The sequence below is a fragment of the Nelumbo nucifera genome, chromosome 4 (genome assembly GCF_055504915.1).
Source record: "Nelumbo nucifera cultivar China Antique chromosome 4, China Antique-T2T, whole genome shotgun sequence".
NCBI lineage: Eukaryota > Viridiplantae > Streptophyta > Magnoliopsida > Proteales > Nelumbonaceae > Nelumbo > Nelumbo nucifera.
In genome coordinates, this window is record NC_142652.1 from 35,442,551 (window position 1) to 35,468,867 (window position 26,317).

The 26,317-nt window shown below is 44.6% G+C and overlaps 1 protein-coding gene across 6 annotated transcripts in view; it reads left to right on the forward strand.

Moving 5' to 3' along the window:
- Positions 1-854: 854 nt before the first annotated feature.
- The window catches only part of LOC104607443 (putative disease resistance protein RGA4), a 33,013-nt gene continuing 7,550 nt past the window's right edge, over positions 855-26,317 (forward strand). Inside the window, exons 1-3 of one of the 6 annotated variants that reach the window (XR_016085223.1) lie at positions 1,695-6,122; positions 8,723-8,932; positions 9,786-10,178. Coding sequence is in view for 2 of the 6 variants with exons in the window: in XM_088902621.1 (XP_088758747.1) it covers positions 1,720-6,075 (4,356 nt within the window). In the remaining 4 variants the exon portion in view is untranslated. The other 5 variants (XR_016085221.1, XM_088902622.1, XR_016085224.1 and 2 more) reach the window with 5 other exon arrangements.

Genomic DNA, 26,317 nt, shown 5'->3' on the forward strand with positions numbered 1-26,317 from the left:
AAAACTAATTGATTTCAATATATATTCTGATTTTGCATAAAAACTAAAAAAATAAAATTAAATATAAATAGATATTTTAGTAAAATATATATAAAAGTCGACTAAACCGATAAATCAACCCTTCATGTTTGGGTTAGTTTTGATTTAGGGTCAGTCGATTTCAGTTTAGTCAATAAGTAAACTGACTATATCGGATCAGTTGAAGAAAACGACTCAAACCGACCCAACCTGACCCATAAACACCCCTTACCACCAAAATTTACCTTAAGCCAACCGCTAGGGGGTTTGCTCCAACTTTGACTGGGATAGGTGCAATGGACGTGGAGGTCTTTGATCTGTTAGCATATCCAAATCTTGCAAAGAAGCTTGAATGGTAAGTAAAATCCAATATGGATCAAAAGTACAACCCTCCATTACCAATTTACATATATTCTTCCAAATCACCCAAACGATAATGACACATTTAGATAGATTAGGCCCAGTAGAATTAGGTGTATCAATGGAGAACCAACAATCAATCCAGTCATGAACATTCCAGCGAGGGTGAGAATCAAGCCTTAGATGTAAAGGTGAAGCTAGCCATATATGTCGTACCATTGGACATTGAAAAAAATAAATATATGACTCGGAGCTTGTGAAGCATGTGAAGGTATCAGAGTCACATGGTCATTAATTGACCACCTATTTCTTCTTTCTAAAAAAAATAGTAGAGTTGGGTTTACACAGTCTCACATGGTCATTAATTCCCACTATTAATGTGCTTTAACTAGTGTGTACACTTGGAAAAATTCATCTGGGTATGTAATTCTAGGTTCCATACGGTTTGATTGTCTATCAGGAATTCAGGAAATGTGTGGTGTGAAAGGAAGAAGCTCACCGAAATTCAATCTATCAGTATCAACAGCACATGGTGGGCCTTTGAGCAGCCCAATCTTTCTCATTATAATGGAAAGTTGTTGCCCAATAATGACTGTCAAATATCAAAAAGTAAAGACTTAAAAGCAAATTTAACTTCTTATATTTTGCTTTTAGCCTTGGGCTTGATTTTGGACTAATGTTACTTCTTAACTTTTACTTTTCAGACAGTAACTATATTGCAAAACTAACAAGTCATAGTTTTGATCTTGCTTTGACAATTCAACGATTGGGGATTCTTTAATTGTTAAACAAAGGGAAACTTCGAGGAATGAATTGTATTGTTGTGTGAGATTAATATGAACCTTAAAATTAAAGGGGTAATCCTTTCAATTTTCAACTGCATACTTATCGTCTCAAAAGCAACCAGCAGCCGGTAATCTTCATTTTCTTCATCCACCAAATTTCAAGGCAACTAAGATATGGCAACAACAGAAGATGTGGTGGTATCCCCTTTGCTTCAGGCGTTGCTCAATAAACTGAACTCCTCTTGGATGATCAAATTCGGATCTGACTGGGGTGTTGACCAAGAGCGGGATAACCTCTGTATAACACTCCAGGGCGCATATGCAATGGCCAGTTCTACAGAGGATATGCAAATCAGTGATCCACGCTTGAAATTCCTACTCAAACACATGAGAGAAGTTGTTCACAAAGCCACTTGTATATTGGACGAGTTCATCTACGAAGCTGTTCAACGGAAAATTCTTGAGGAGGAGGAGGATGATGATGAAAGTAAACAGATCTGCACTTCGAGGGCTGCTATCAAAAAGGTACGCTGCGAATACTTCTCCTATTCTCTCAATGAGAGAAATTTTACATCGCCATGAGATTCCTTCTGTCATAACTGGCATCATAAATGAGATGCATGAGATTCAGCAAAAGATGAACCACGACTATGCGAGTTCAGTCTCATCCGTTGGAAGGAATCCCAATGAAAAGGGAAAGAAACTCAACATAGTTTCATCACTAGATTCACGCCCTCAGAATGTTTCCTTAGTTGATGGTAGAATTTTTGGTAGGAGGGTAGAGGCAAATGATATAAAAGAGCTATTATTATCTGATAAAAACTATGAGGAAAAAGTTCCTGTTGTTTCAATAGTTGGTACTGGGGGTATTGGCAAGACCACTCTGGCTCAACTCATTTACAATGATGAAAACGTAGTTAAGCATTTTGATGCGAGAGCATGGGTATGTGTTTCCCAAGATTCTGATGTTACAAAAATAACTACATCAATTCTTGAGTCGATATCCAATGGACAACCACCATTGGAACGACTGGAACCACTTCAACAAGAACTCAAGAAATGGTTACAGGGAAAGAAATTTCTACTTGTTCTTGATGATATATGGAGCGATGACCGCAGAACGTGGGATGCGGTAAGGGTCCCAATTAATGTTGCAGCAGAAAAAGGAAGCAGAATAATAGTGACCACTCGGATTAATAGAGTTTCCTCTATTATGAGCTCCATAAAAAAAATTGATTTGGAAACCTTGCCAGATGAACATTGCTGGAAATTATTCAAAAGGAAGGCTTTTGTTGATGACAAAATCTGTGATAAACATCCAAGCTTGAAAGAAATTGGACAGGAAATTGTTAAAAAATGCAGAGGAATGCCACTAGCAGTGAAATCAATAGGAGGACTTCTATACGATGATCTGGATGCGAAAAGGTGGAAATCTGTCTTAGAAAGTAAGATGTGGGAGGTTGAAGCAGAGGAGACAACAATGTCAGCTCTACGTTTGAGTTATTATTACTTGCCAGCACATTTAAAATTATGCTTTGCATATTGCTCTTTGTTTCCTAAAGACCATGAATTTGATAAGGAAACTCTAGTCCAGCTTTGGATAGCAGAAGGTTTTGTTTCATCTAAGAGAATTAACATTCTGGAAGAAGACCTTGGAGGCGAATACTTTGATGACTTGTTCAATCGGTCCTTTTTTCAAAAGTACTCTAAATCTGTAAACAGATTTGTTATACATGATCTGATGCATGACTTAGCAGAGTCGGTTTCGGCAGGCATGTATTTTAGGATGGAGGAGGGCAAATCGCATCACAACAACAGTGGCAATCTTAAAATGGTTCATTACGTATCAATGTTTCACTTCCAACCAGATCAGTACGCAATGGAGAAGGAATTATGTAAATTCAAGGAATTGTCAACTTTGTTGTTGATTTTGCCGTCAACAAGGGATGGGCATATCCTAGGTGACTTATTTGAACAAAACCGATGCCTACGTGTACTGGATTTGAGTGAAAATTATGAATTGGTCAATTTGCCAAATTCAATTGGCAACTTAAAACATCTACGGTTGCTTAACCTCAACAGGACAGGCATTAAAGTGTTACCTGAGTCATTGTGCAACCTCTACCATTTGCAAGTTTTGATGCTTGAAAATTGTAGACGTCTCATTGAATTTCCTATACACATGGGAAACCTAATCAACCTCCAATACATAGTGATGGGAGATGACAGGTGGTATGTTTTCAAACCAATAAGAGGAATTGGGAGATTACATTTTTTGAGGACATTAAGTAAGTTTGAGGTGATCATGCAAAAGAGCAATGGCAACAAAAGTACAATAGGAGAGCTAAAAGAATTACGTCATCTCCAAGGATGTATTCGTATTAGGGGGCTAGAGAAGGTGGCTGACTTTGAGGAGGCCAAGGAGGCTAACCTCTTCGATAAGCATCGGATTGATAGGTTGGAGTTGGAATGGAATGATAAAAATGAAAGAGGTAGCATGGAGGGTGTAGTAGAGGGCTTGAAACCACACATGGGGTTGAAGGAACTCCAAATAGTTAATTATGGAGGGTGTAATAATGAAAGAGGTAGCATGGAGGGTGTACTAGAGGGCTTGAAACCACACATGGGGTTGAAGGAACTCCAAATAGTTAATTATGGTGGCATAAGTTTTCCAAAATGGATGATGATGATGATCGCGTGCTATGATATGTTGACCACAATACAACTAAGGAATTGCAACAAGTGCAAATTGCTCCCTCCTTTTGGAAATCTACCCTCGCTCAAAGTATTGCATATATCTGAAATGAAGGAAGTGGAACATATAGGAAAAGAATTTTATGGATATGGTGATAACAACAATAAGAAGCTGGGATTTCCAAAGCTGGAGATTTTCTCTCTCTCATGTATGAGTGGTTTGAAGGAATGGTGGGGAGAAGAAGGTGAATTTCCTTGCCTTGAAAACCTTCGCATCTATGATTGTCCCAAATTGATCAAATTGCCCCCTCTCTTTCCTACCGTGAAACTAGTAGAAATCAAAGAATGTGATATGGTGACTTCTTTTCCAAGACTTCTTCGGAAAGTCACAAATTGTCCTATGCTTCAATCATTGTCAGAGTTACATGGTCTTGCATCTCTTGAGACTTTGATAATCAATGATTGTCCTATGCTTCAATCATTGCCAGAGTTACAAGGTCTTACATCTCTTGAGAATTTGAAAATCACCAATTGTCCTATGCTTCAATCATTGCCAGAGTTACAAGGTCTTACATCCCTTGACTATTTGGAAATCAATGATTGTCCTATGCTTCAATCATTGCCAGAGTTACAAGGTCTTACATCCCTTCAGTATTTGGAAATCAATGATTGTCCTAAGCTTCAATCATTGCCAGAGTTACAAGGTCTTGCATCTCTTAAGGATTTGGAAATCACCAATTGTCCTATGCTTCAATCATTGCCGGAGTTACAAGGTCTTGCATCTCTTTGGAAATTGAAAATCACCAATTGTCCTATGCTTCAATCATTGCCAGAGTTACAAGGTCTTGCATCTCTTGAGGATTTGGAAATCACCAATTGTCCTATGCCTCAATCATTGCCAGAGTTACAAGGTCTTGCATCTCTTTGGAAATTGAAAATCACCAATTGTCCTATGCTTCAATCATTGCCAGAGTTACAAGGTCTTGCATCTCTTAAGTATTTGGAAATCACAAATTGTCCTATGCTTCAATCATTGCCAGAGTTACAAGGTCTTGCATCTCTTTGGAAATTGAAAATCACCAATTGTCCTATGCTTCAATCATTGCCAGAGTTACAAGGTCTTGCATCTCTGTGGAAATTGAAAATCACCAATTGTCCTATGCTTCAATCATTGCCAGAGTTACAAGGTCTTGCATCTCTTTGGGAATTGGAAATCACAAATTGTCCTATGCTTCCATCATTGCCAGAGTTACAAGGTCTTGCATCTCTTTGGGAATTGGAAATCACAAATTGTCCTATGCTTCCATCATTGCCAGAGTTACAAGGTCTTGCATCTCTTTGGTATTTGGGAATCACAAATTGTCCTATGCTTCAATCATTGCCAGAGTTACAAGGTCTTGCATCTCTTGAGGATTTGGAAATCACCAATTGTCCTATGCTTCAATCATTGCTAGAGTTACAAGGTCTTGCATCTCTTAAGTATTTGGGAATCACCAATTGTCCAATGCTTCAATCATTGCCAGAGTTACAAGGTCTTGCATCTCTTAAGTATTTGGGAATCACCAATTGTCCTATGCTTCAATCATTGCCAGAGTTACAAGGTCTTGCATCTCCTGAGGATTTGGAAATCACCAATTGTCCTATGCTTCAATCATTGCCAGAGTTACAAGGTCTTGCATCTCTTTGGGAATTGGAAATCACCAATTGTCCTATGCTTCAATCATTGCCAGAGTTACAAGGTCTTACATCCCTTGACTATTTGGAAATCAATGATTGTCCTATGCTTCAATCATTGCCACAGTTACAAGGTCTTGCATATCTGAAAATCACCAATTGTCCTATGCTTCAATCATTGCTAGAGTTACAAGGTCTTGCATCTCTTAAGTATTTGGGAATCACCAATTGTCCTATGCTTCAATCATTGCCAGAGTTACAAGGTCTTGCATCTCTTGAGGATTTGGAAATCACCAATTGTCCTATGCCTCAATCATTGCCAGAGTTACAAGGTCTTGCATCTCTTAGGAAATTGAAAATCACCAATTGTCCTATGCTTCAATCATTGCCAGAGTTACAAGGTCTTGCATCTCTTAAGTATTTGGAAATCACCAATTGTCCTATGCTTCAATCATTGCCAGAGTTACAAGGTCTTGCATCTCTTGAGGATTTGGAAATCACCAATTGTCTTATGCTTCAATCATTGCCAGAGTTGCAAGGATGATGAGCTGCCCATCGGCCGTGAACCTGAACCTGAAGCTGGCAGAATAGGTATGCGTGACTCTTCGCTTCTCCGAGACCCTGTATATATGTTTTCAATTCCATTAAACTATTTATGTATCACTGGTAGCTCCTCCAATCCATCGATCCTTGGAGTTGCTCCAATAGTATTAATATTGATGTTGTTCTTATTAATTGGTTGGTGGCAGATTTCCAACGGTTTTTATTTTATATAGACATCATCTACATGCAAATTGAAATTAGTTGGGTATGGGTAAGATGTAAATGAAAGAATGGTAGGATCCATCTAATGGACGCCATAAAGGTTGCGGAATGGGTGGGGCGAATTTCAAAAATTTCCTACGTTCTCCCAACTGGGAATCATATTCCCTGAATTTAGAATACAATATTCAAGGATCTACTTGAACCCTAATCAAATCAGATCTGTACCAAAAGATAAATGGGAGGATTATACCTGATCCGGAGAAGCAGTATCTCCCAAAGTTGGTGTTCACGCCCAAAGAATGCTCCAAGATCTGTCCCCGCTGAAGATGACACAGCTGTGGATGGAACAGAACCAGCAGGGTGCGTCCTACACACTGGATCCTTCACAAGAATCCCCTGGATGTACTAAACACCTAATTCTTTCAGTCTTTCTTGCAAGACTGATGTCAAGAACTGGTTTCTTGACTTTCTTTTCTGCAAAGATCAAATCTTGCAACAATGCAGATGGCGGCGGCAGGAGGAGATTTCCAGAAACGAAAAGGCTGAACTATTTTCTTTTCTGGAGAGAATGAGATCTAATCTCAATTCGCAGGAACCCTTCTTGCTTACCAAAACCTCTTGGATCGAAATCTTATTTCTCTCTTGGTTCATTCGAAAATCTCCTCCCTTTTCTTCTTGATTAAGAAAAATCTCCTAATTAGGAGTTATCCCAATCCAAATCAGTATTTGGATAGGGGATAATCTTAATCCCTTTCCCAGATAGAGTTAGCTTACTCCTGATCTTATCAGGAGGTTACCAGATTCAAATCTGATTTGAATTTGGTCTCTAAGAGTGGATAAGGCTAAGAGCCCAATCCTTTTTGCTAACTTCAATCTCAAATTCGCCCCATTGATGGGTGATCATATCAGCCCACCTCAAAATGGGCTTTTGGCCCATTAAGTATTCAGTGTTTAATTAGTTTCCAATCTGCTGCCCAGTTGGGCTTCTTTGTATGGCGTGGGACCCAAGCATTGATCTACACACCAGCCACATGGGTTCAGCCCAGCCTTTAATACAAGGCCCAGCCGAATTCACTGAAAAACTCAATGAACCCCTTGAGTCCATCGTATGAACCCTATGGGCCCAACACTTACATTAAGTGATCCCTGGGCCAAGCCATCTTATAAAAACCCAGGGACTGTGTGCAGGTGCAAGATTAACCCATCAGGTATTCTCCTAAATGGTCTTACACTTAACCTCTCAGCCCTTAATGATCAAGCACTGCCCGACAAGAGAGGACCTCTCCCTCGGCTGCAAGGAACAGTGCCGCACTCTTCTCTTACATGGATCCCGGGAATTAAAACCATTTGCAAACATTTTGAAACCGTACAAATATATGTAAATATATTAATCTTGCAAAAACAAAATTCCAACGATTGAAATCAACTGCCGGCAGTTTGATTTCCATCAAAGAGAGTGCATTCCCGATCATTACCCTTTGTCCGACAAAGTGGCTGATTCTGTCACTATGACCACCCACTCAGATGAATTCTCAAACTGCCCCTACATACCCAGGTTTTGATCCCCACTAAGGATCTCACTGATTGGCATATCAAAGGCAGGCTGATCCAGCACCTAGTGAAGTGTCATAATCGAGTCTAGGGGTCAGGTGTAACTTTCCAGTTTTGCCCATCTATCTCCAAGGTCCAGGGCAAGACTGGAAATCTGGTCCGGTTCAAGGATTCAAGTAATCCCATGCTGTATGTGCCTCGGGTCTTACCCTGATGGCTGAGACAGGCCATCCCAACACTTGGTGGCACACCAGTATCAGCCTTGGAAGGATAAATCTCCCCAGACTTATCCAACGGCTGTGAACATTTAAAACTAACATGAGTCTCTACAAATGTCCAGTTTTAGGGTTTTACACAGAATTAAACCAAACAACATGAATCAAACATGCACTTTATTTATTTCCACTAGATAACAAAAGTACATCAAAATGATTGAAGCTAAGGGCATACAAAACTGTCTAACAGTAAACACCACTGCTGTCGCATTATTTTGAATTTTTTTTGCAAGGGGATTTATTGCAGATGCGTATAAATAAATAAAAATAAGAGAACCTTTAAACCAATTGGTTTCTGTATTGTTTCATCATTATCACCTTGGATCTATTTGAATGTCATCATTATTTTACTACACTGCTAATACTTTGCAAATTATAATCCTAATCATCTTATATAATCTTTATGTGGGAATTGATTGGATAAACCTTTAACTTCACACGTTCACACCCATCAATCAATTTATACACAACGTTGAAATCCTAGTAACACCTTAATTACTTTCAATCTATCATAAACAAAGCAAATTTAAATGTGGATTTTGACTGTTTTTTATTAAAACAAGTCCCCACAATTTATTGATTGCTTTTCATTTGAAACAGGGCCCAACTTCAGTTGCATTGAATTTGCTGGCTGTTGATATGAACACACGTATGGAGCTAGCATTCAACCTCATCAATCATGTGACCCTGTCAAACCCAGTAAACACCCATCACAGAAAAGCTTGTTGCTTGTCTTCCCCAGCTCATGTTTCTGGTGTTTCCCTACTCATTTTCACTACGCATATATGCTCAGATTGGGAAAGCCAGGAGGTAAGATATCATTTCCTTTTTCTTTCCAGTTTTCTGTAATTAATTAGTAGCCAAAGTGCATCCTTTTATCATGAATCAATTATTTTTATACTGTGTTGTGTATAAAAATATTTATTACAGAGACTAGTTGTTAATTAAGAATTTTCCCTTACGGGACAGCCGTACTGTGTTGTTGAGGCTAAAATATATGGTTGGAATTACTAAATACACTTGAATAAGAGGATTTCATCTGTAGATGCATGGTTTCAAGCACTCTAAACAACTTGCTGGCTTCATTTTAATTACTTTCATCGGCATTCCATATTAGAGCAGTTATAGCATTAGGGGAGAGTACTCTTGAGATCACAAGTGCACAAAACATGAATAAGGTTTTTCATACATAAGTGGTTATGGAGTTTACATTCTGATGAATTCAAGAATCCATGAATTCCAGTGTTATGTAGAATCGAATCCTACATCCTGCACTTTGGGGAAAAAGGGGTCAAAGAGAATAATACCAAAAAATAAATAAAATAAGAATATGATACTCTGATTTTAATGCTTTACTGCAATATCCTTCCCATACACACTTTGGAGTGTTTAATTAACTACACTCAAGGGTCAAAATGCTTGGGATCAACAGAAGGAGCGGAAACATTGCAATTTTGCATTTCTATAGGGAGCTAAATCCTTCATCAACCAGCATGGTTAATCAAATGGGTCCTTGCAGTTTTTTCTGTTGACACCTTCTGTTTTGCTAAATAGGATGCTAGTTCTTGAATACTTGTCAGCTTTCTAGAACTAGGAGCTCCACTGAAAATTTTGTTCTCTTATTTTTGGCCATCTGCTAACATTTTATAATTGCAAATTCCAGTGAAAATGTGCAATTCCTATTAATTAGAGATGAAGATGGGGATTTTCATCTGCCAAGGAATATGTGTTCATGACTGGGGATTTTCGTCCCGAATCCAAGGCATTTGAGATCCTGTTTGTGGGATGCATGCCCATGTTCATGATTTGGCACAACTGTGAAATTCCCAGTCATTATGCATTGCCACATGGAATATGTAAGAAATATTCAATCCTTTTGTTGCTGAGCAAAGGATCCCATGTTTGTATTTCATAGGCGTTAGCAGATTGGAATCCTTGAATACAGGTGATGACTTGATGTATTCTGATCATCGTCATAAACCTGGAGGAAGCTTCTCTGATTGACAGACCAACTTTGAAAATTACATGAAATGTGTTTTATTGGTTTTGGTTTTTCAGTCAGATTAATATTTATATTGAAACCTAATGTAGCACAATCCGGTCACTCCTATTTGGTACTTACGTGCCTCCTGAAAGATACCTGAGAAGAAGGAGAATTCGGGGAGATTTACCCGGCGGGAACACTCCGATGATTAAGTTAGTACTCGGTAAGAGAAGCAAGCAGAAGATGAAGGCTAAGAGTGCAGATAGCGCAAGTATTGAGGATGAAGATAATCAAGATCATACCTGTTCTCCTTGATACTAAACTCCTTATAGCAGAAATCGGTTGCCCCTGGCCCCTTGGCCTCTGACAAGGTGGGTATAACCGCCACTGTCAACCTACCGCAGTCGTTATTGGCAGGGATGAGGTGGCACGCACGGGGCCATCACCATAGGGTACGTGCCTGTCAGGTGTAAGACACCCTCTAAAGGTGGTAGGCACGATGCTGCCTGACGGGGGACATGGCTGCTGTCACCAGATTTGTCGGGTATGGCGGTCGGGCAGGAGGTCTTCCTACGATATGCAGGACTATCCTTTCGCGAGTTACCTTGTGCTGGGCTATCTTGTAAGCGGCGAGCTTCCTGTGGCAACCTGAGCCGAGCTGTCTGGCCCGGGGTGTTTTCACCTCGGGTGTTTATAGGCGGATCGGTGCATTCCTGTCTGGGGGTGACCCGAGGTCCATTGGGAGGAGCTCGGGTATTAGGAAAGGACAGGGGACCCCGAGCTCGGAAGCAGCTCGGGGTGCCTTAGCCCTGGGAAGGGGATGCTGGTCGGGCGGCTCATTCGCGAGCTAAAGTTGCCTCGGGGTATTCCTTCAGAGAGTGCTCGGTGAACCCAGAGCTCGCGTCGTGGCGAGCTTCTCCTATTGTGGGCTACGATACAGCGAGCTGCCTTATGGGCCCGGCACTAGGCTATAATGCTGAGCTATTGCTCCTGCTGAGTCAGTGTCCACGTGTCACTGTTTCATAGGTCGGGTGAAACCGTCCTCCATCAATTGCCCCCCACTCCTTGTGCTGAGAGCATTGCCTTTGCGCGAGGAGTTCATGAAGCGTGATGGACTGATTTTACCAAAATTCAAACTTGATTGACAACTCGCGTTAAATGCGTCCGCGAGAATCAAGAAATTTTTTGACTTTTCTGACTTTTTGGATTCCCAAAATGTGCAGAAGTGACTTTCAATTTCGAGCGTTGTGCATCTGTCATTGCCTTAATCATGCAAGGCGTGCCGCTAATCGCCTTTGGTTTTCAGAAAGCGTGCGGTCAGTGCGCCCACGAGCTACTGTATCTGCTCAAATCTGGGTCGTCGCTTCAGGGAACCGTCAATCACCTTCAGTCTTCAGAAGGCGAGCGGTCAGCACACCTGCGAGCCGTTGGACCAGCTTAGATCTGGGCTGTCGCTTCAGAGACACTAGGGCTATAAATAGGGGGGCCCTCTGGGCCTCGTTTCCCCTAACTCCAGCTTGCTGTCTTTGGATTCTGAGCTCGCGCACCTGTCAAGCCTACCCGAGTTCCTCAACTTATTTCATCCCGCCTCCTTTCGGTGAGTCTCGCTTATTGTCAGTCATGTCGGGATACTCGTACCATGTCCGTCACCACAGCAATGACCAAGATGATGATAATGCTCCCTCAAGCTCGGGGGGAACTTGGGAGCAGGTTCCAGAGGCTAGGGAGTTCTCCAGAGAAGGAGCTTCCACTTCGCTGGGAAGGGAGCCCGATACTTTTGGCCCTTCCTCCATGACAGAGGGGAGACTTAGGGCTCTGATCAGCTACTTCCACCTCCCTAGGGACCTCCTCTACTGCCTTCCCACTTGTAACTTTCCGTGGGAGCATGGCCCCAATGACAGAGTAATTTACCAAGAACAGCTCGATGCTGGTTTGTGTCTCCCTCTGCACCCCTTGATAGTGGAGGTGCTAAACCACTTCAATGTCACTATTGACCAGCTTCATCCCAACGCTATTCGGAACATAGTTGGGACTATATCTTTGTGTCATGAGTATTGTCTTCCCTTGAACCTTGATATTTTTGCTTCTATTCTTTGTATAAAAAATGCCGCTCCCGGGATTCCACCGGAGAGGCACTTTTACTACCTCTCCCCCCGCCGCAGCTATAAGCTCTTGCATGGGCTACCGAATAAGATTCCCGCCTGGAAGCGGAATTACTTTATGGTTCGTAACCCCGAGGGGTGGCCCTTCCCAACTTCTTGGAGGGGCGCCATCCAGGACCCCGGGGCCGAGCTGGACCCCATAACTCGGAAAACGATGCTATCCTGGGCGTCGGTAGGCTTCCTATGTTTGGACTACTTGGCCGAGGAGAAGCTCGTGTAGGCTGGCCTGAGCCCAGGTAGGTTGTCCTTTAACGCCTCCTGGTTTTTGTCACGACATTTGTGTTCACATGCATATATAATTCATTCTTACCAAACTAACATTGGTTTCTTCTTCGTAGCCATCATGTCTGGTATCAACTCGCGTCGTCTTCTCTCAAGCAACCAGAGGCGCCAAGTGAAGAGATCACGCCCTGACCAGACTCCCCCTTCGGGGGGCACTGAGTTCGGTTCCGCCGAGCCGGTTTTAACCTTCACCCCGTCTGACATCCCGACCCCTCCGCCTGAGGGAACTAGTGGGGCTGGTGTCGGGGGAGACGAGCTCCCTCCGCAGGGGGCAGCTCCCAGTAACCCCCTCCAGCCGCACCCTTACCCTCCGTTCCCGGTGGGGAACTGGGAGGGGGTGAACGACTACCAAGTGGCCCGTCGGAGGAGCTGGAAGGCGATCAACAATGACGAGGTCGCTCACTGGGGGAATATGGAGCCCGGGGACCTCGCCGCGTTCGCTTCCTTCCACTGCATGGTGGTAAATGATTTTTGCCTTTCTTCCTTTCCCATTTTTCTTTTTTTTATTGTTCTCTCATCTTCCTTTCTATTGGCAGGTGAATACCGCCATCCATGCCATGGCTCTCCAGACGCGCGTCCACCGCGTCGACGCTCTCGACTAGCGCGCTACTAATAAGAAGCTTCAGGGCAAGCTCGACAGGATCCGGGGTGAGCTCCATCACACTTGCAAGGGGAGTGAGTCTCAGGAGCTACTCGTCCGCGACCAGGAGGCTCAAATTGCCCGGCTTTCTGAAGAGAGCACGCGTTACTGGGAGGAGTCATCGAGGGTGGCGGCGGAGAGGGAGCTTCTCCGGCAGCAAGTACGGGATTTGGAGTCCACTCTTCTAGATCAGACTCAAAACTTTGACCAGATGGTGGAGGCTGAACGAGAGAAGGCGGTCTGGGACTTCAAAGACTCCCAGGAATACCATGACCTTCAAGTGGAGTATGGCTCGAGTTCATACCGCTCCGGGTTTAATGTCTGTCGGTGGTCGGTGCGGAAGTTCTCTGGGCTCAACCTCGACGGCAGATGAAGGGCCTATCTCATGAGACGGCAGATCAAGCGGAGGAAGAGGAGCCTGACTCCCCGGAGGATGAGGATGAGGAGGCGGTGTTCTTCTTGGACTTCTGATGGCTTTCGGGTGCCATAAACCCGGTCTTTCAAAGGTCTTTTGTTGGGCGGTTGTGCCCTGTGTTTGTCGAACCTTTCCAAGTTGTTTTAGCTCATTTTTTTGTTTATTTTTATTTTTTGAAGTGGTAATGAAAGTTCTTCTTTTTCTCCTAAGTGTGGTGTGCACTCTTTATCTTTGCTAAGGCGATCACAACACCCGAGCTATTAGAGCTACGTACCCGAAGTAGGACTTCTCGGCTGTCGCGGTCCCGTACTGCATTCCGATACTCAGTAGGGGTAGCCTTATGTACACCGAGGCGAGTGACATAGTAGGGTACATGCCTGACCTGTCTGCACTCGGGTTTAGTTGACATCAGTTGTCCTTAACGGGTTCAACTTGTTGCATGCTAGGGCGGGCTATTCGTTACAGGGTTCGCGCCTGAACCGTCTGCACCCTGGGCGTTGCAAGTACTTAGTTCATTCTGATGAGGCGACTAAGTCTTGTATGCTGTCGAGGTCCTGTCATTAGCCCGACGTTTTAGCCCTTAGGCTGGGGTAGTGGCTCATGGCCCACTCTCGGAGTCTGCCCATGCCATAGAGGCGACTGGGTCTTGTTGTGTCGAGGTCATGTTAGCTCGGTATTCTGGCCCTTAAGCTTTGGGAGTGGCTCCTGGCCTACTCAGTTCTTATAGATAGTATTATCTTAAGTTGACAATATTCCATGCCTGAGGTACTTGTTTCCCTTCGAGGGTCTCGAGCTCATACGTTCCTTCCCCGAGCACTAGTTTCACTCGATAAGGACCTTCCCAGTTGGACCCGAGCTTGCCAGCGCCGGGCTCAGGTACCATAACTTTACGAAGGATCAGGTCGCCAACGCGGAGGTTCCGCTTCTTGACCCTGGCGTTATAGTACCGCTTCTTGACCCTGGTAGGCTACGGTCCTGATGTACACGAGGTCCTTTACTTCGTCGAGTAGATTGAGGTTGGTACGTAGCTCATCTTCGTTTGTCTGATCACTGTATGCTTCTAGTCGCAGCGTAGGTACTTCGATCTCTGCGGGAATCACAGCTTCGGTGCCGTAGGTGAGATTTAAGGGTGATTCTCCCGTGGCGGTCTTCTCTGTGGTCCAGTAGGCCCAAAGAACACTGGGTAGTTCATCTACCCACAATCCTTTAGCTCGGTCCAGTCGTGCCTTTAGTCCGTAGAGGATGGCTCTGTTCGTGACTTCTGCCTGACTGTTTGCTTGAGGGTGTGTGATTGAAGTAAAATTCTGTCGGATTCCCATGTCTTGGCACCAGTCTTGGAATTTGATGTCCTCGAACTCCTTGCCGTTGTCAGAAATCAATACCTGAGGTAATCCGAAACGACACACGATGTTCTTCCAAAAGAAGTTTTGGACGTTCCGGGCTGTGATCGTTACAAGGGGTTTAGCTTCCACCCACTTGGTGAAGTAGTCCACTGCTACTACTAAGAACTTCCTTCCGCCCGTTGCTGGCAGGAATGGCCCGAGTAGATCGATGCCCCACTGTGCAAAGGGCCACGGGTTGGTGAGATACTTGAGGTCGGAAACGGGTTTGTGGTGAATATTGGCGTGTCTCTAGCATTTGTCACATTTTCTAACAAGCTCAATAGCATCTGCCTTCATTGTTGGCCAATAATACCCCTGTCGAAGTGCTTTCTGGGCGAGGGCCCTGCCCCCCAAGTGCCCGCCGCACAACCCCTCATGAGTGTCATAGAGTACGAGCTCGGCTTCGGTAGGTCGCAAGCAACACAGGTAGGGGAGCATTTGGATCTCCAGTACAGTCGTTCGTCTATCATGACGTATTTGGCTGCCTGGCGCTACACCCTTCTGGCTGCATTGTGATCTGCAAGGAGGGTCCCGTGTAGCAGGAAGCTCGCGAGCGGGTCAATCCAGCTCGACTCTGCTTAAACGACAGGAGCGACCTCCTCTGCCCCCCCCCCCCCCCCCCCCCGAGAATGCTAGGCCGAGGCAAGTCTTCTATGTACACAGTTCTCATGGTGATGCCACTGGCGCTGGCTAATCTAGACAGAGCGTCGGCCTCAGCGTTCTCCGACCTTGGGATTTTCCTGATAAAGTGTGACTGGAAGTTGAGCAGGGCCTCTCTGGCTTTGGCTAAGTGGGCGATCATGGTTGGCTCACGAGCTTCGTACTCGCCGGTGACTTGGTTGACCACGAGCTGGGAGTCGCTGCAGATAACGATGTACTTGGCTTTTACTTCTATCGCTAAAGCTAGTCCAGCTATCAATGCCTTATACTCCGCTTCATTGTTAGATGCCGCAAACTCGAAGCGTAGCGTGTACTCCAGTTTCGTGCCACTTGGGCCGTGCAGAACTATTCCGGCTCTGCTGCCCTGTTGGTTCGCGGAGCCATCTATGTGAAGGATCCAGGGCTCCTCATCCCAGCTTGCGCTTGGCCGAACTAGGAGAGATGCCACATAGGCTGCTACCTCACGGGGCTCGAACTCGACTGGCCTGAGAGCTTCGGGGTCACCCGAGCTGGGAGCCTTGTGTTCAACCGGCCTGGGGACTTCGGAGTTGAATGCGCACTCGACAATGAAATCTGCTAAGGCTTGGGCATTGATGGAAGTTCGCGGCTTTTACTGGAGGCCGTACTCGCTGAGCTCAACGGCCCACTTCATCAGCCGGCCAGAGACCTCGGGCTTAAGTAAGACTAGCCTCAGAGGTTTGTCGGTGAGAACAATAACAGTGTGAGCCTGGAAGTACGGGCGGAGCTTCCGAGCTGCAATTACCAGCGCGTATGCTAACTTTTCTATCTCTGGGTATCTCGTCTCTACTCCCTACAATACTTTACTAACATAATAGATGGGTCGTTGAACCCGATCCACCTCTTTTATTAGTACCGAACTGACCACTTCGTCGCTTGCCGAGAGGTACAGTTCTAAAACATCGCCCTCCTCGGGCCAGGTTAAGATCGGCACACTAGCGAGGTATTTCTTGAAATCGTCGAACGCGAGCTGATAGTCTTGGGTCCATTCGAACCATTTGCTCTTGATTGCCTTAAAGAACGGCAGACAGCGGTCCACCGATTTGGACATGAAGCGGCTCATGGCGGCTATGCGGCCATTCAACCTCTGAACCTCCTTCAACTTCCAGGGTGGTCCTATATCTATGATGGCCTTAACCTTATCTGGGTTGGCTTCAATGCCACGCCGGTTAATGATGTATCATAGGAACTTGCCCGAGGTCACACCGAATACACACTTGTTTGGGTTCAATCTCATATTAAACTTACGCAAAATTTCGAAAACAAACTTCAAGTCTTGTATTAATTCATGTGAAAATTGAGTTTTGACGACCATGTCGTCTACATAACATTCTACTTTTTTGCCAATGAATGGCGCAAACAACTTATTTACAAGTCTTTGAAAGGTTGCCCCTGCGTTTTTCAACCCAAAGGGCATAACCTTGTAACAGTATAGACCGAACTCCGTGATGAAGGCAGTCTTTTCTTCGACCGTTGGGTCCATCTTGATTTGGTTATAGCCCAAATAGGCGTCCAAGAAACTTAGCAACTCGTGCCCTAAGGTCGCATCCACCAAGCGGTCAATTCTAGGGAGCGGGAAGCAGTCTTTTGGGCAAGCCCGGTTTAGGTCGGTGTAGTCGACGCACATGCGCCACTTGCCGTTGGCCTTCTTTAACAGGACGGGGTTGGCTACCCAGCTAGGGTAGTGGACTTCTCTTATGAAGTCAGCTGCGAGGAGCTTCTCGACCTCCTCGCCGACCGCTTTCCACCGCTCCGGGGCTAGGTTGTGTTTCTTCTGTCTAACGGGCTTAACTACAAGATCAGTATTCAGCTTGTGAGTTATAAGGTCGGGGTCTATACCGGGCATCTCTGCCGCGGACCTTGCAAAAATATCTAAATTTTAAAGTAAGAAGCTTACCAGTTCGGATCGTAGAGTTTTCTGGACGGAAGCACCGATCTGAAGTGTCTGGGTTGGGTCTGCTACTGAGGTCGGGATTGCGATTGTTTCTTCCGTGGGTGCGGCTCGTTCTTCGCCTTGCTCCGTAGGCCGCTCCAGTTTGAGGTCATCGGCCACCTTGGTCTTTCCCTTCAGGGCGGCGACATAGCACTTGCGGGACTCAAGCTGGTTGCCCCGCGCTACCCCTACACCGAAGTCTGTCGGGAACTTCATAGCCAGATGATAGGTGGAGACCACCACCCACAAGACATGGGTGATCGGTCGGCCTATTATGGCATTGTATGGGGAGGGGGTCGCGACCACCAGGAAGTCGCGGCTGAGTCTGACTACGTAAGGCCATGTGCCAACTTCCACAGGTACTGTTACTTTCAAGGGGCCGAACTTCTTCTCCGCTGAAGCCCACCAAAGGAGTGTCCGCAGGCTTCAAGTCACTTCTCTGCAATTGAAGCTGATCGAACACGGCTTTGAAGAGGATGTCAGCCGAGCTGCCCGAGTCAACGAGTACACACCTGACCTCGAAGTCGTTGATTCTCAGCTTTATCACGAGTGCGTCATCGTGGGGGTAGTGGACCCCTCGCGCATCATCTTCTGTGAAGAAAATTGGCTCTTCCCTCCTCGGCCGCTTCGGAGGATTCGGTTTTTCCCGGGCGGCTTCACGAACTGATGTCTGAGCTGCTGCTAAAGTACAACCCGCGACGATCGAACCTCCCACTATCAAGTGGATGGTGCCCCGAACTGGCCTCTCTTCCAGAGGCTACCTCTACGACTATTCGGTCGGCCTGCTGCTGGACTCGGGAGCATCCTTACCGTGCTCCCCTTGCCGACCTGTTTTATTACTATTATTATTATTTTGTACAAAGTTCCTTAGATATCCGCGACAGATGAGCTCTTCAATCTCGTCGTGGAGGTTTTTACAATTTTGGATACTATGACCGTGATCTCTGTGAAAACTGTAGTATAGATTCTTATTTCTCTCACTGGGATTTCCCCTCAAACGGGGTGGCCACTTCACATACGGGGCGTCCTTGATTGCCGTCAGGATTTTGGCCCGCTTTGCGTTCAATGGGGTGTAATCAGTTCGGTCCGCTATAGGAGCTCGAAACGACTAACCTGGCTTTGCCCCCCGAGCTGCATCCTTCTTCTTTCGGCTATCCCCTTGACTGGAAGGCTCTCCTTCCCTCTTCCTCTTTTCGGGCACGCCCTTGCCCTTCTAGTTGATCTACTCTTCGGTGGCTATGAACCTGTCCGCGAGCTTAAGAAATTCGGTTATGGTCATCGGTTGGTTGACGACCATGTACCACTTGAACTCTTTATGCGTCATGCCTTTCTTGGCCGCTGCGAGGCACACGGCTTTCTTGGCCGCTGCGAGGCGCACAGTTGGTTGACGACCATGTACCAGTATCTGCATGCAAGCATTGTTGAACCGCTTGATGTAGCTCCGGATGGACTCTCCCTCTCTCTGCACTATGTTGAGGAGGCTTTCTTCGGTCCGCGGTCACCGCTTGCTGGTAATGAAGTGGGACGCGAAGGCTTGCGCGAACTGCGCCCAACTTCTTATTGATCTGGGCGCCAGGTTCCGGTAACATGTGCGGGCTGCTCCCCTGAAAGTGGTGGAGAAGGCCACGCACATGCACGACTCGCTAGATCTCGTCAGGTGTATCTACGATTGGAAGGCATCTACGTGATCATTTGGGTCGAACGACCCATCGTACTTGTCAAGAGGGGGGAGCTTGAAATCTTTAGACATTGGGACTGCCAGGAGCTCGGGAGATAGGGGGATTGAATTGAAAGGATGGGAGCCTAGACTTCGCCCAAGCTTACTTCTTCTTTGCCTCCGAGCTCGGGAAGGTCGTGGGTGGCAGACCGGCGAGCTCGGCGGCGGTGTCTCTGCTTCTTGGCGGGCTCGGCGTTTGTACTACTTACCTCTGTGCTGTCCATGACGGTGTGTGTAGAAAGTAGCTCGGGCCGTTGGTGGTGACTACGGATAGAGGGATCCTGCTTAGAGCCTGCAGCCAGAATCTCGAACCGGTTCTCTAAGAATGGGGTATCGGGCTTGGAGGGCTGAGACGACGTGGACCTGGCAAGCTGAGGTCCTCCCAACCTGACCACCCACGGTGAGACCAGAGTGGCCAGTCTTTCTTGTCCGCCGCGGGAGGAGGCCTGGCTCCTAGGAGGGTTCTAGGGGGCCTCTCCTTGGCAAGAAAGGTGCTCCTCCTAACGGCGAGACCTAGCTCGCTGCGAGGCTGGGTGCCGAGGAGGGAGCTGCGATTGCTGAAGCTGAGGTTGAGGCAGTTGGGGAAATTGCTGCTAATACTGATACTGGGAGACCTGGTGTAGCACCTGTTGCTGATAGAGCTGGAATTGTTGAAACTGTTGCATTTGAGCCTGCATGGCCCGCATGCACTGCACCAAGTCCTCCAGTTGGTTTGGGTTGGCCAATGGGGGCACAACCGAGGGTTCAGTGAAGGTGGCTCCGACTGTAGTAGGGAGTGGAGCAATGATGGGTGCCCCTGTAAGAGGCACGTTCAAACTGGGGATCCCGTCCGCTGAGAGGGGGACGGTAAACTGTCCGATGGAGATAGTAGGAAGCTGGGGCTGTTCCCTGGAGTTATCCATCTCCATGCTTCGTCTGATGTTGCTTGAGGATGCCATGAGTGTTGAGTTTTTGAAGGAGAAAGAGCTGTAAAGGTTTAGAGAAAGGCTTTTCGAAGAGTTTCCCACAAACGGCGCCAAATGATGTAGCGCAATCCGGTCACTCCTAGCTGGCACTCACGTGGCTCCTGAAAGATACCTGAGAAGAAGGAGAATCCTGGGGGGAGTTACCCGGCGGGAACACTCCGATGATTAAGTTAGTACTCGGTAGGAGAAGCAAGGAGAAGATGAAGGCTAAGAGTGCAGATAGCGCAAGTATTGAGGATGAAGATAATCAAGATCATACCTGTTCTCCTTGATACTAAACTCCTTATAGCAGAAATTGGTTGCCCCTAGCCCCTTGGCCTCTGACAGGGCGGGTATAACCGCCACTGTCAACCTGCCGCAGCTGTTACTGGCAGGGCTGAGGTGGCACGCACGGGGCCGTCATCGCAGGGTACGTGCCTGTCAGGTGTAAGACACCCTCTAAAGGTGGCAGGCACGACGCTGCCTGACGGGGGACATGGCTGCTATCACCAGATTTGACAAGTACGGCGGTCGGGCAAGAGGTCTTCCTACGATATGTCCGACTATCCTTTCGCGAGTTACCCCGTGTTGGGCTATCTTGTAAGCGGCGAGCTGCCTGTGGCAAGCTGAGCCGAGCTGTCTGGCCTGGGGTGTTTTCACCTTGGGTGTTTATAGGCGGATCGGTGCGTTCCTGTCTGGGGGTGACCCGAGGTCCATTGGGAGGAGCTCGAGTATTAGGAAAGGTCAGGGGACCCCGAGCTCGGAAGCAGCTCGGGGTGCCTTAGCCCTGGGAAGGGGATGCTGGCCAGGCGGCTCATTCGCAAGCTAAAGTTGCCTCGGGGTATTCCTTCAGAGGGTGCTCGGGGAACCCGGAGCTCGCGTCGTGGCAAGCTTCTCCTGTTGTGGGCTACGATACAGCGAGTTGCCTTATGGGCCCGACACTAGGCTATAATACTGAGATGTTACTGGTGCTGAGTCAGTGTCCACATATCACTGTTTCATAGGTCGGGTCAAACCGTCCTCCATCAAAACCTATTGCATTTTGATCATGTACTTGCTCTATTCCTAATGTCATCCATTTTTTAAATGTAGTTGGTTAAATGTTATATACATCATTATCATGGATTTTATCATGCTATGCTTTTACATGTGCACTAGTAGAAAGGGCCTGTGCTGAGCACGAGCAAATTCCAAGGCAACGATACAATTTTTAATAATTCTTTATTGAATAATCGGGAGATTAAAAATGAAGGAAAAAGTTAATATAATTTTCAATTAAAAATCGAACTTTAGCCATTTACACTAATTCTATGTTACCTCATTCTTTGGGATAAATAACTCAATTTATTCGTACTTGTTAAAGAATGGATACAAGAGAGAGCCTCAATTATAAGTCCAGGGCATCTCGCAAACACAGCGTTGTCAACGAAGCAGACATAAAGACCAGAAAGCTCACAAAATCACTGGTTTACCAGGTTGACCAATATTGTAATTGTCAGCCTATCAAAAGACTCAAAACCACCCAAATTCAAGAATCAGAAGGCTCAATTTCTCACTGCTTCAACTGTCCGATCTGGTCCAGGTCTGACAATACTGGTCAGACCATAAAACTTCTCCCTATCAAGATCCCCCCAAAATCTACCTCCATTTCACCAGACAATAACATATATGATTAATTGGGGGCAAATAGCACCCGATTGGCCTTTCAAGGGCAGAAAGAACAACGCATACCATACAAAGGGGATATTTGAGAATGACTGAAGTTGCTAAACTGAATGACTTATTGCTTTGCCAATAAATAACAATAAAATATTTAAGGGTATAGAAAGCTATTCAACTTCAGCTTCAGCCACAAGGAGCACACAACCTTCTTAAAAACTTATTCACTAAAAGATAAAGCAATAAGCTTTTCAGTTCAGCCACTTCAGCTGTCCCAAGAAAGTCCAGAGTCCAGACTAAAGGAAAGTAACATTAGTATACTTGCTTCATTTTCCTTCCATAACAAAAATGCCAAGTCCATCAATCACCAAAAGATAATGCTTACCAAAATCCCAACAATCACTAACCGGCATAAATGATTCATGGAAAATGCCAGCGTATCATACATGGTGATGCCATCCAGAGACACTTGACAGCTAACATCTGTTGGTAAATGGGGTCACTGTAACTTTAGAGGAAAAGCTCCGAGGCACGTCTAAAGACACTATCCTTAGAATGTTATTTGCCCCCACTCAGTTTCACTGAGTTTACTGTTGGGTTACAGGCAAATCCGTTCCCAAGATACAACATAGCCTTGGGCGAGAATCTGTAACTAGAAAAGTTGAAGAATCTCTGAAGAAAACTTTTGTGAGACTGTAGCAGACTAGACTGAGAAAGAGAAAGTTGATTTCGAATATGTGTGTTTTTGAAGTCTAATTCATGCTCCTTAAATAGTTTATGAAGATGTATGATGAAAAGGTAGGTGCTAGTTTAGAGAAGGCACTTTGAACATTGTTTAAAAGGTAGATAACAGTTAATGACTGTTAATTTTGAATTGTGCATCTTGATCACACCAGATTGAATGGTGACCATTGATGTCATCAACAGTGATCAATGCTCAGCATCGCACCAAAACCAAAGTTGTCCTTCGCGAGCAACGCAGGTGTGCACAAAGTGTGAGCAAAGTGCACCTCTAAAGTGCCTCATTGAGCCGCACACACGCGTGCGTGTGCATTGCACGGTATCAAACCCCCATACTCTCATCTTCTATTTCTAAGGAGTGTAAATCAACTTCTATTAAAATGTTGAAAACAAAGGTTATAATTTTCCAATGTGGGACAAGTTCAAAACTGGGTTTTGTAAGAGAAAAACTAATTTTTCAATCAAGTGTGCAAGTGCAATTTCTCATGTAATTGACCAATCAAACCCATTGGATTTAATCTCTTATGAGATTAAAATCCAACAATCCCCACATTGATTGATCAATTACGTAGCTAGCATTACCATGTCTTTCATTTCAAAGTTGGTTTTTCACCAATCTTTATTTTCATTAGTCATAGGCACATCATTTCTAGCAATAAGAAGATCATCTACAAAATGAAAAGCAACAAAACTACCTTCACTATTCAAAGAGTAACACAATGATCAAATTTATTAGGAACAAATCCAAGTTTAGATATTGCTTCATGAAAAGTATGGTACCACATCCTAGAGAACTATTTTAAACCATACAATGATTTCTTTAAGGAAAGCAACTTTGAAAAGTTGTATATTTCAATGGGTTTATACACTTTAAGGAAAACAACTTTGAAAAGTTGTATATTTCTTTAAGGAAAGCAACTTTGAAAAGCTATATATTTATATACTTTGCTTTCTTGTCCCTCTATTACATAGCTTATGGGTTGAGTCATATTTATTTCTTCATTCAGCTTTCCATTAAGGAAAACAATTTTAACATTTGGTTGGCATAATTCAAAGTTCAAAAAGGAAACTAAGGACATTAGAATTCTAATAGAGGTAAACTTGGCAATTCCTTGCTCTTTTTTTCAGCCTTTAAGCCTAGCAAAGTAGGTAAGTTTTCTATGCTAACTTCTCTTCCAAATAGGTTTAGAGTTGTTACTACAAAATCCCAAAAAGGTGGGAGGCTGTTGAGGATAGTGGAGACCTGAATTTTCTTAGGAATGGGGTTACCAATGGCTACCAACTCTTTGGCAATCACATTTATTTTACTAACATGATCCATTGCAGAATCTTCCTCTCTCATTTCACAACCATAATATTTCTTAATTAGAAGTTGAACATAGGTTTTAGTTATTTTTCCATATGTTTCTTTAGTGGCTTCAAACATGTCTTTAGCATTACTATATTCCTTAAAAACAACCTCTATATTAGGTTCCATAAAAGTTAACAAGCAAGTTCTAGCCCTCTTATTGTCCTTTTCCTATTCCGGTCATGGTTGAGTTGGTCAAGAATGCCATGTGGCAACCTCCGCGGTCACCCTCTCTCAAGCCACATCAGCACCACATCTGACGGGAAAGTACGACTAAGGAGTATCCTACATGAACAAGGAAGCAAACTTCACCGGTTGGTTGCAATATTTTAAGACCTTAAAAGACTTACTAACTTTCATGGATAGATCTTTAAAGACCAAAGACCATTTGGTTGCAATATTTTAATAGATCTTCTTATAAGCTGAAAAGACAAAAAGACTATTTGGTAAACATACCTAGCATAACAAACAAGTGTTTAACATCTAAATGAAAATGCACCTATGAAATGCCATGGGTGGACCCACTGATACATCCAAATGTGCATTTAGCAGTTATAGGTCCCACATACTTTTCCTCCAAAGTTTTGTATCCCCCATCATTGTTATGGCATCTCTCTTGGAAGGTATATCCTTTGGGAACATAACAGTACAAAGGTATGCGATTGAGAGGATTGCACATGCTTGCAAAAACCCGATAGCAGATCTAGACTCCCCCAACATACATGTCAAAGTTTAGGAAATGAACTACTGCTTTACTGATTAGGGAACTATTGCATCAAATAGTATCTTACATCATTATTTGGGCGTCTCAAAGAGATGGAAGAATTATTGCTTTTCACAATAATTGGTGTTCCACGCCAATAAGTGTCAACACTCGATTTTTGCTCGGTTCACCGCCTGAACCCCAATTCACCCCATATTCATAATCAAACACTTTTGATCTCTCTGAAACACCTAAAAACCCAAGAAACCCAAATTTCACCTTGAAAACCCTCAAATCCATCGTTAAACCTACACGATACCTATTTGATGACCACGATCGACCCCCACTTATACCTCAACCATTAGATCAAACACAACCATCAGACCCAAAACCTCCCCAAACACCTACCCGTAAAATTTCAACTCACGATTCCCATGTTTACCCACTCATCAAACGAAGATTTCATTCCAACGCCTCTCATTAGCCTAAACACTCATAACCCATATCCCCTTCATCTTAGAACATCTGAACCGATCAGATTGCACCATTAAACTTTGAGTACATTAAAACACCTACCCACAAGGTTTCAACCCCAGATTCCCCTATTTGCCCTTCTATCAAACTAAGATTCCATTCTGAAATATCTTGTTGACCCAAATTCCTAAGAACTTGACCCCCTAAAACAAATCAAGCATCACTATCATATCCCAAACACCTTCAAATACCCACCTATAAAATTTCAGCCCAAACACATTTGTTTGCCCCTCGATTACACACAGATTCTATTTCGAGGCTCCAGATTAACCGAATCAAGCCCTTTCTGGATCTGCCCAATCCAAGCCTAGTCAAGCCAATTTGATCTTACCAATCAATTCAGAATGTCCGAAAACCCCACCTTGTGAAACTTCAGTCAAAAATACCCTCATTTACCCTTTCATCTAAAAATATTCCATTTTGGTCAATCTCATGGGTCCACACACAAACCCACTCTTTGGTCAGACCCATTTTAATCCTCCATTTTTTGACCCAAAACCACCCACTATTGGACCAAAGACTTGGTTCAACCCCTGGACCCAGTTTGACCAAGTTTACTATGCCACCAATTTTTCAAAATTATAAAAGTACCCTAGATTTTCCGAAATTTACAAAACTGCCCTTAACCCTACCTATATAAAACTCTTAAATTTTTCATATCACTATTCATTATCTGCCTCCTTTGAACCATAAGTGGCGGTGAACCCAGATCGATCTCCACCTCCAGCCTCCCTTCCCCACTCTCTTCTTGTAGCGGCGATAGATCTGAACCCGGCTTCGACTCTTCTGCCGATCTTTGGCTCTCTCTCTAATTATTATTTTTCTTTTCTTCTTCTTCTTCTTCTTCTTCTTCTGACATTCCCTCCCTTGTTCTGTCATTGTCGCTGCAAGTCGTTGCAATGGCGGATTAGATAGAAATCACTTCCTCCAAAGTCCGAACCATTTCCTTCCTCTTCTCCCTCTTGTCGCTGCAACCCGTTTCAATTAGAAGAAGAAGAAGAAGAAGAAGAAGAAGAAGAAGAAAATGAGAAGAACATACTTGTGTCGCAGAAGTATCAGGAGTTTCAATCGAC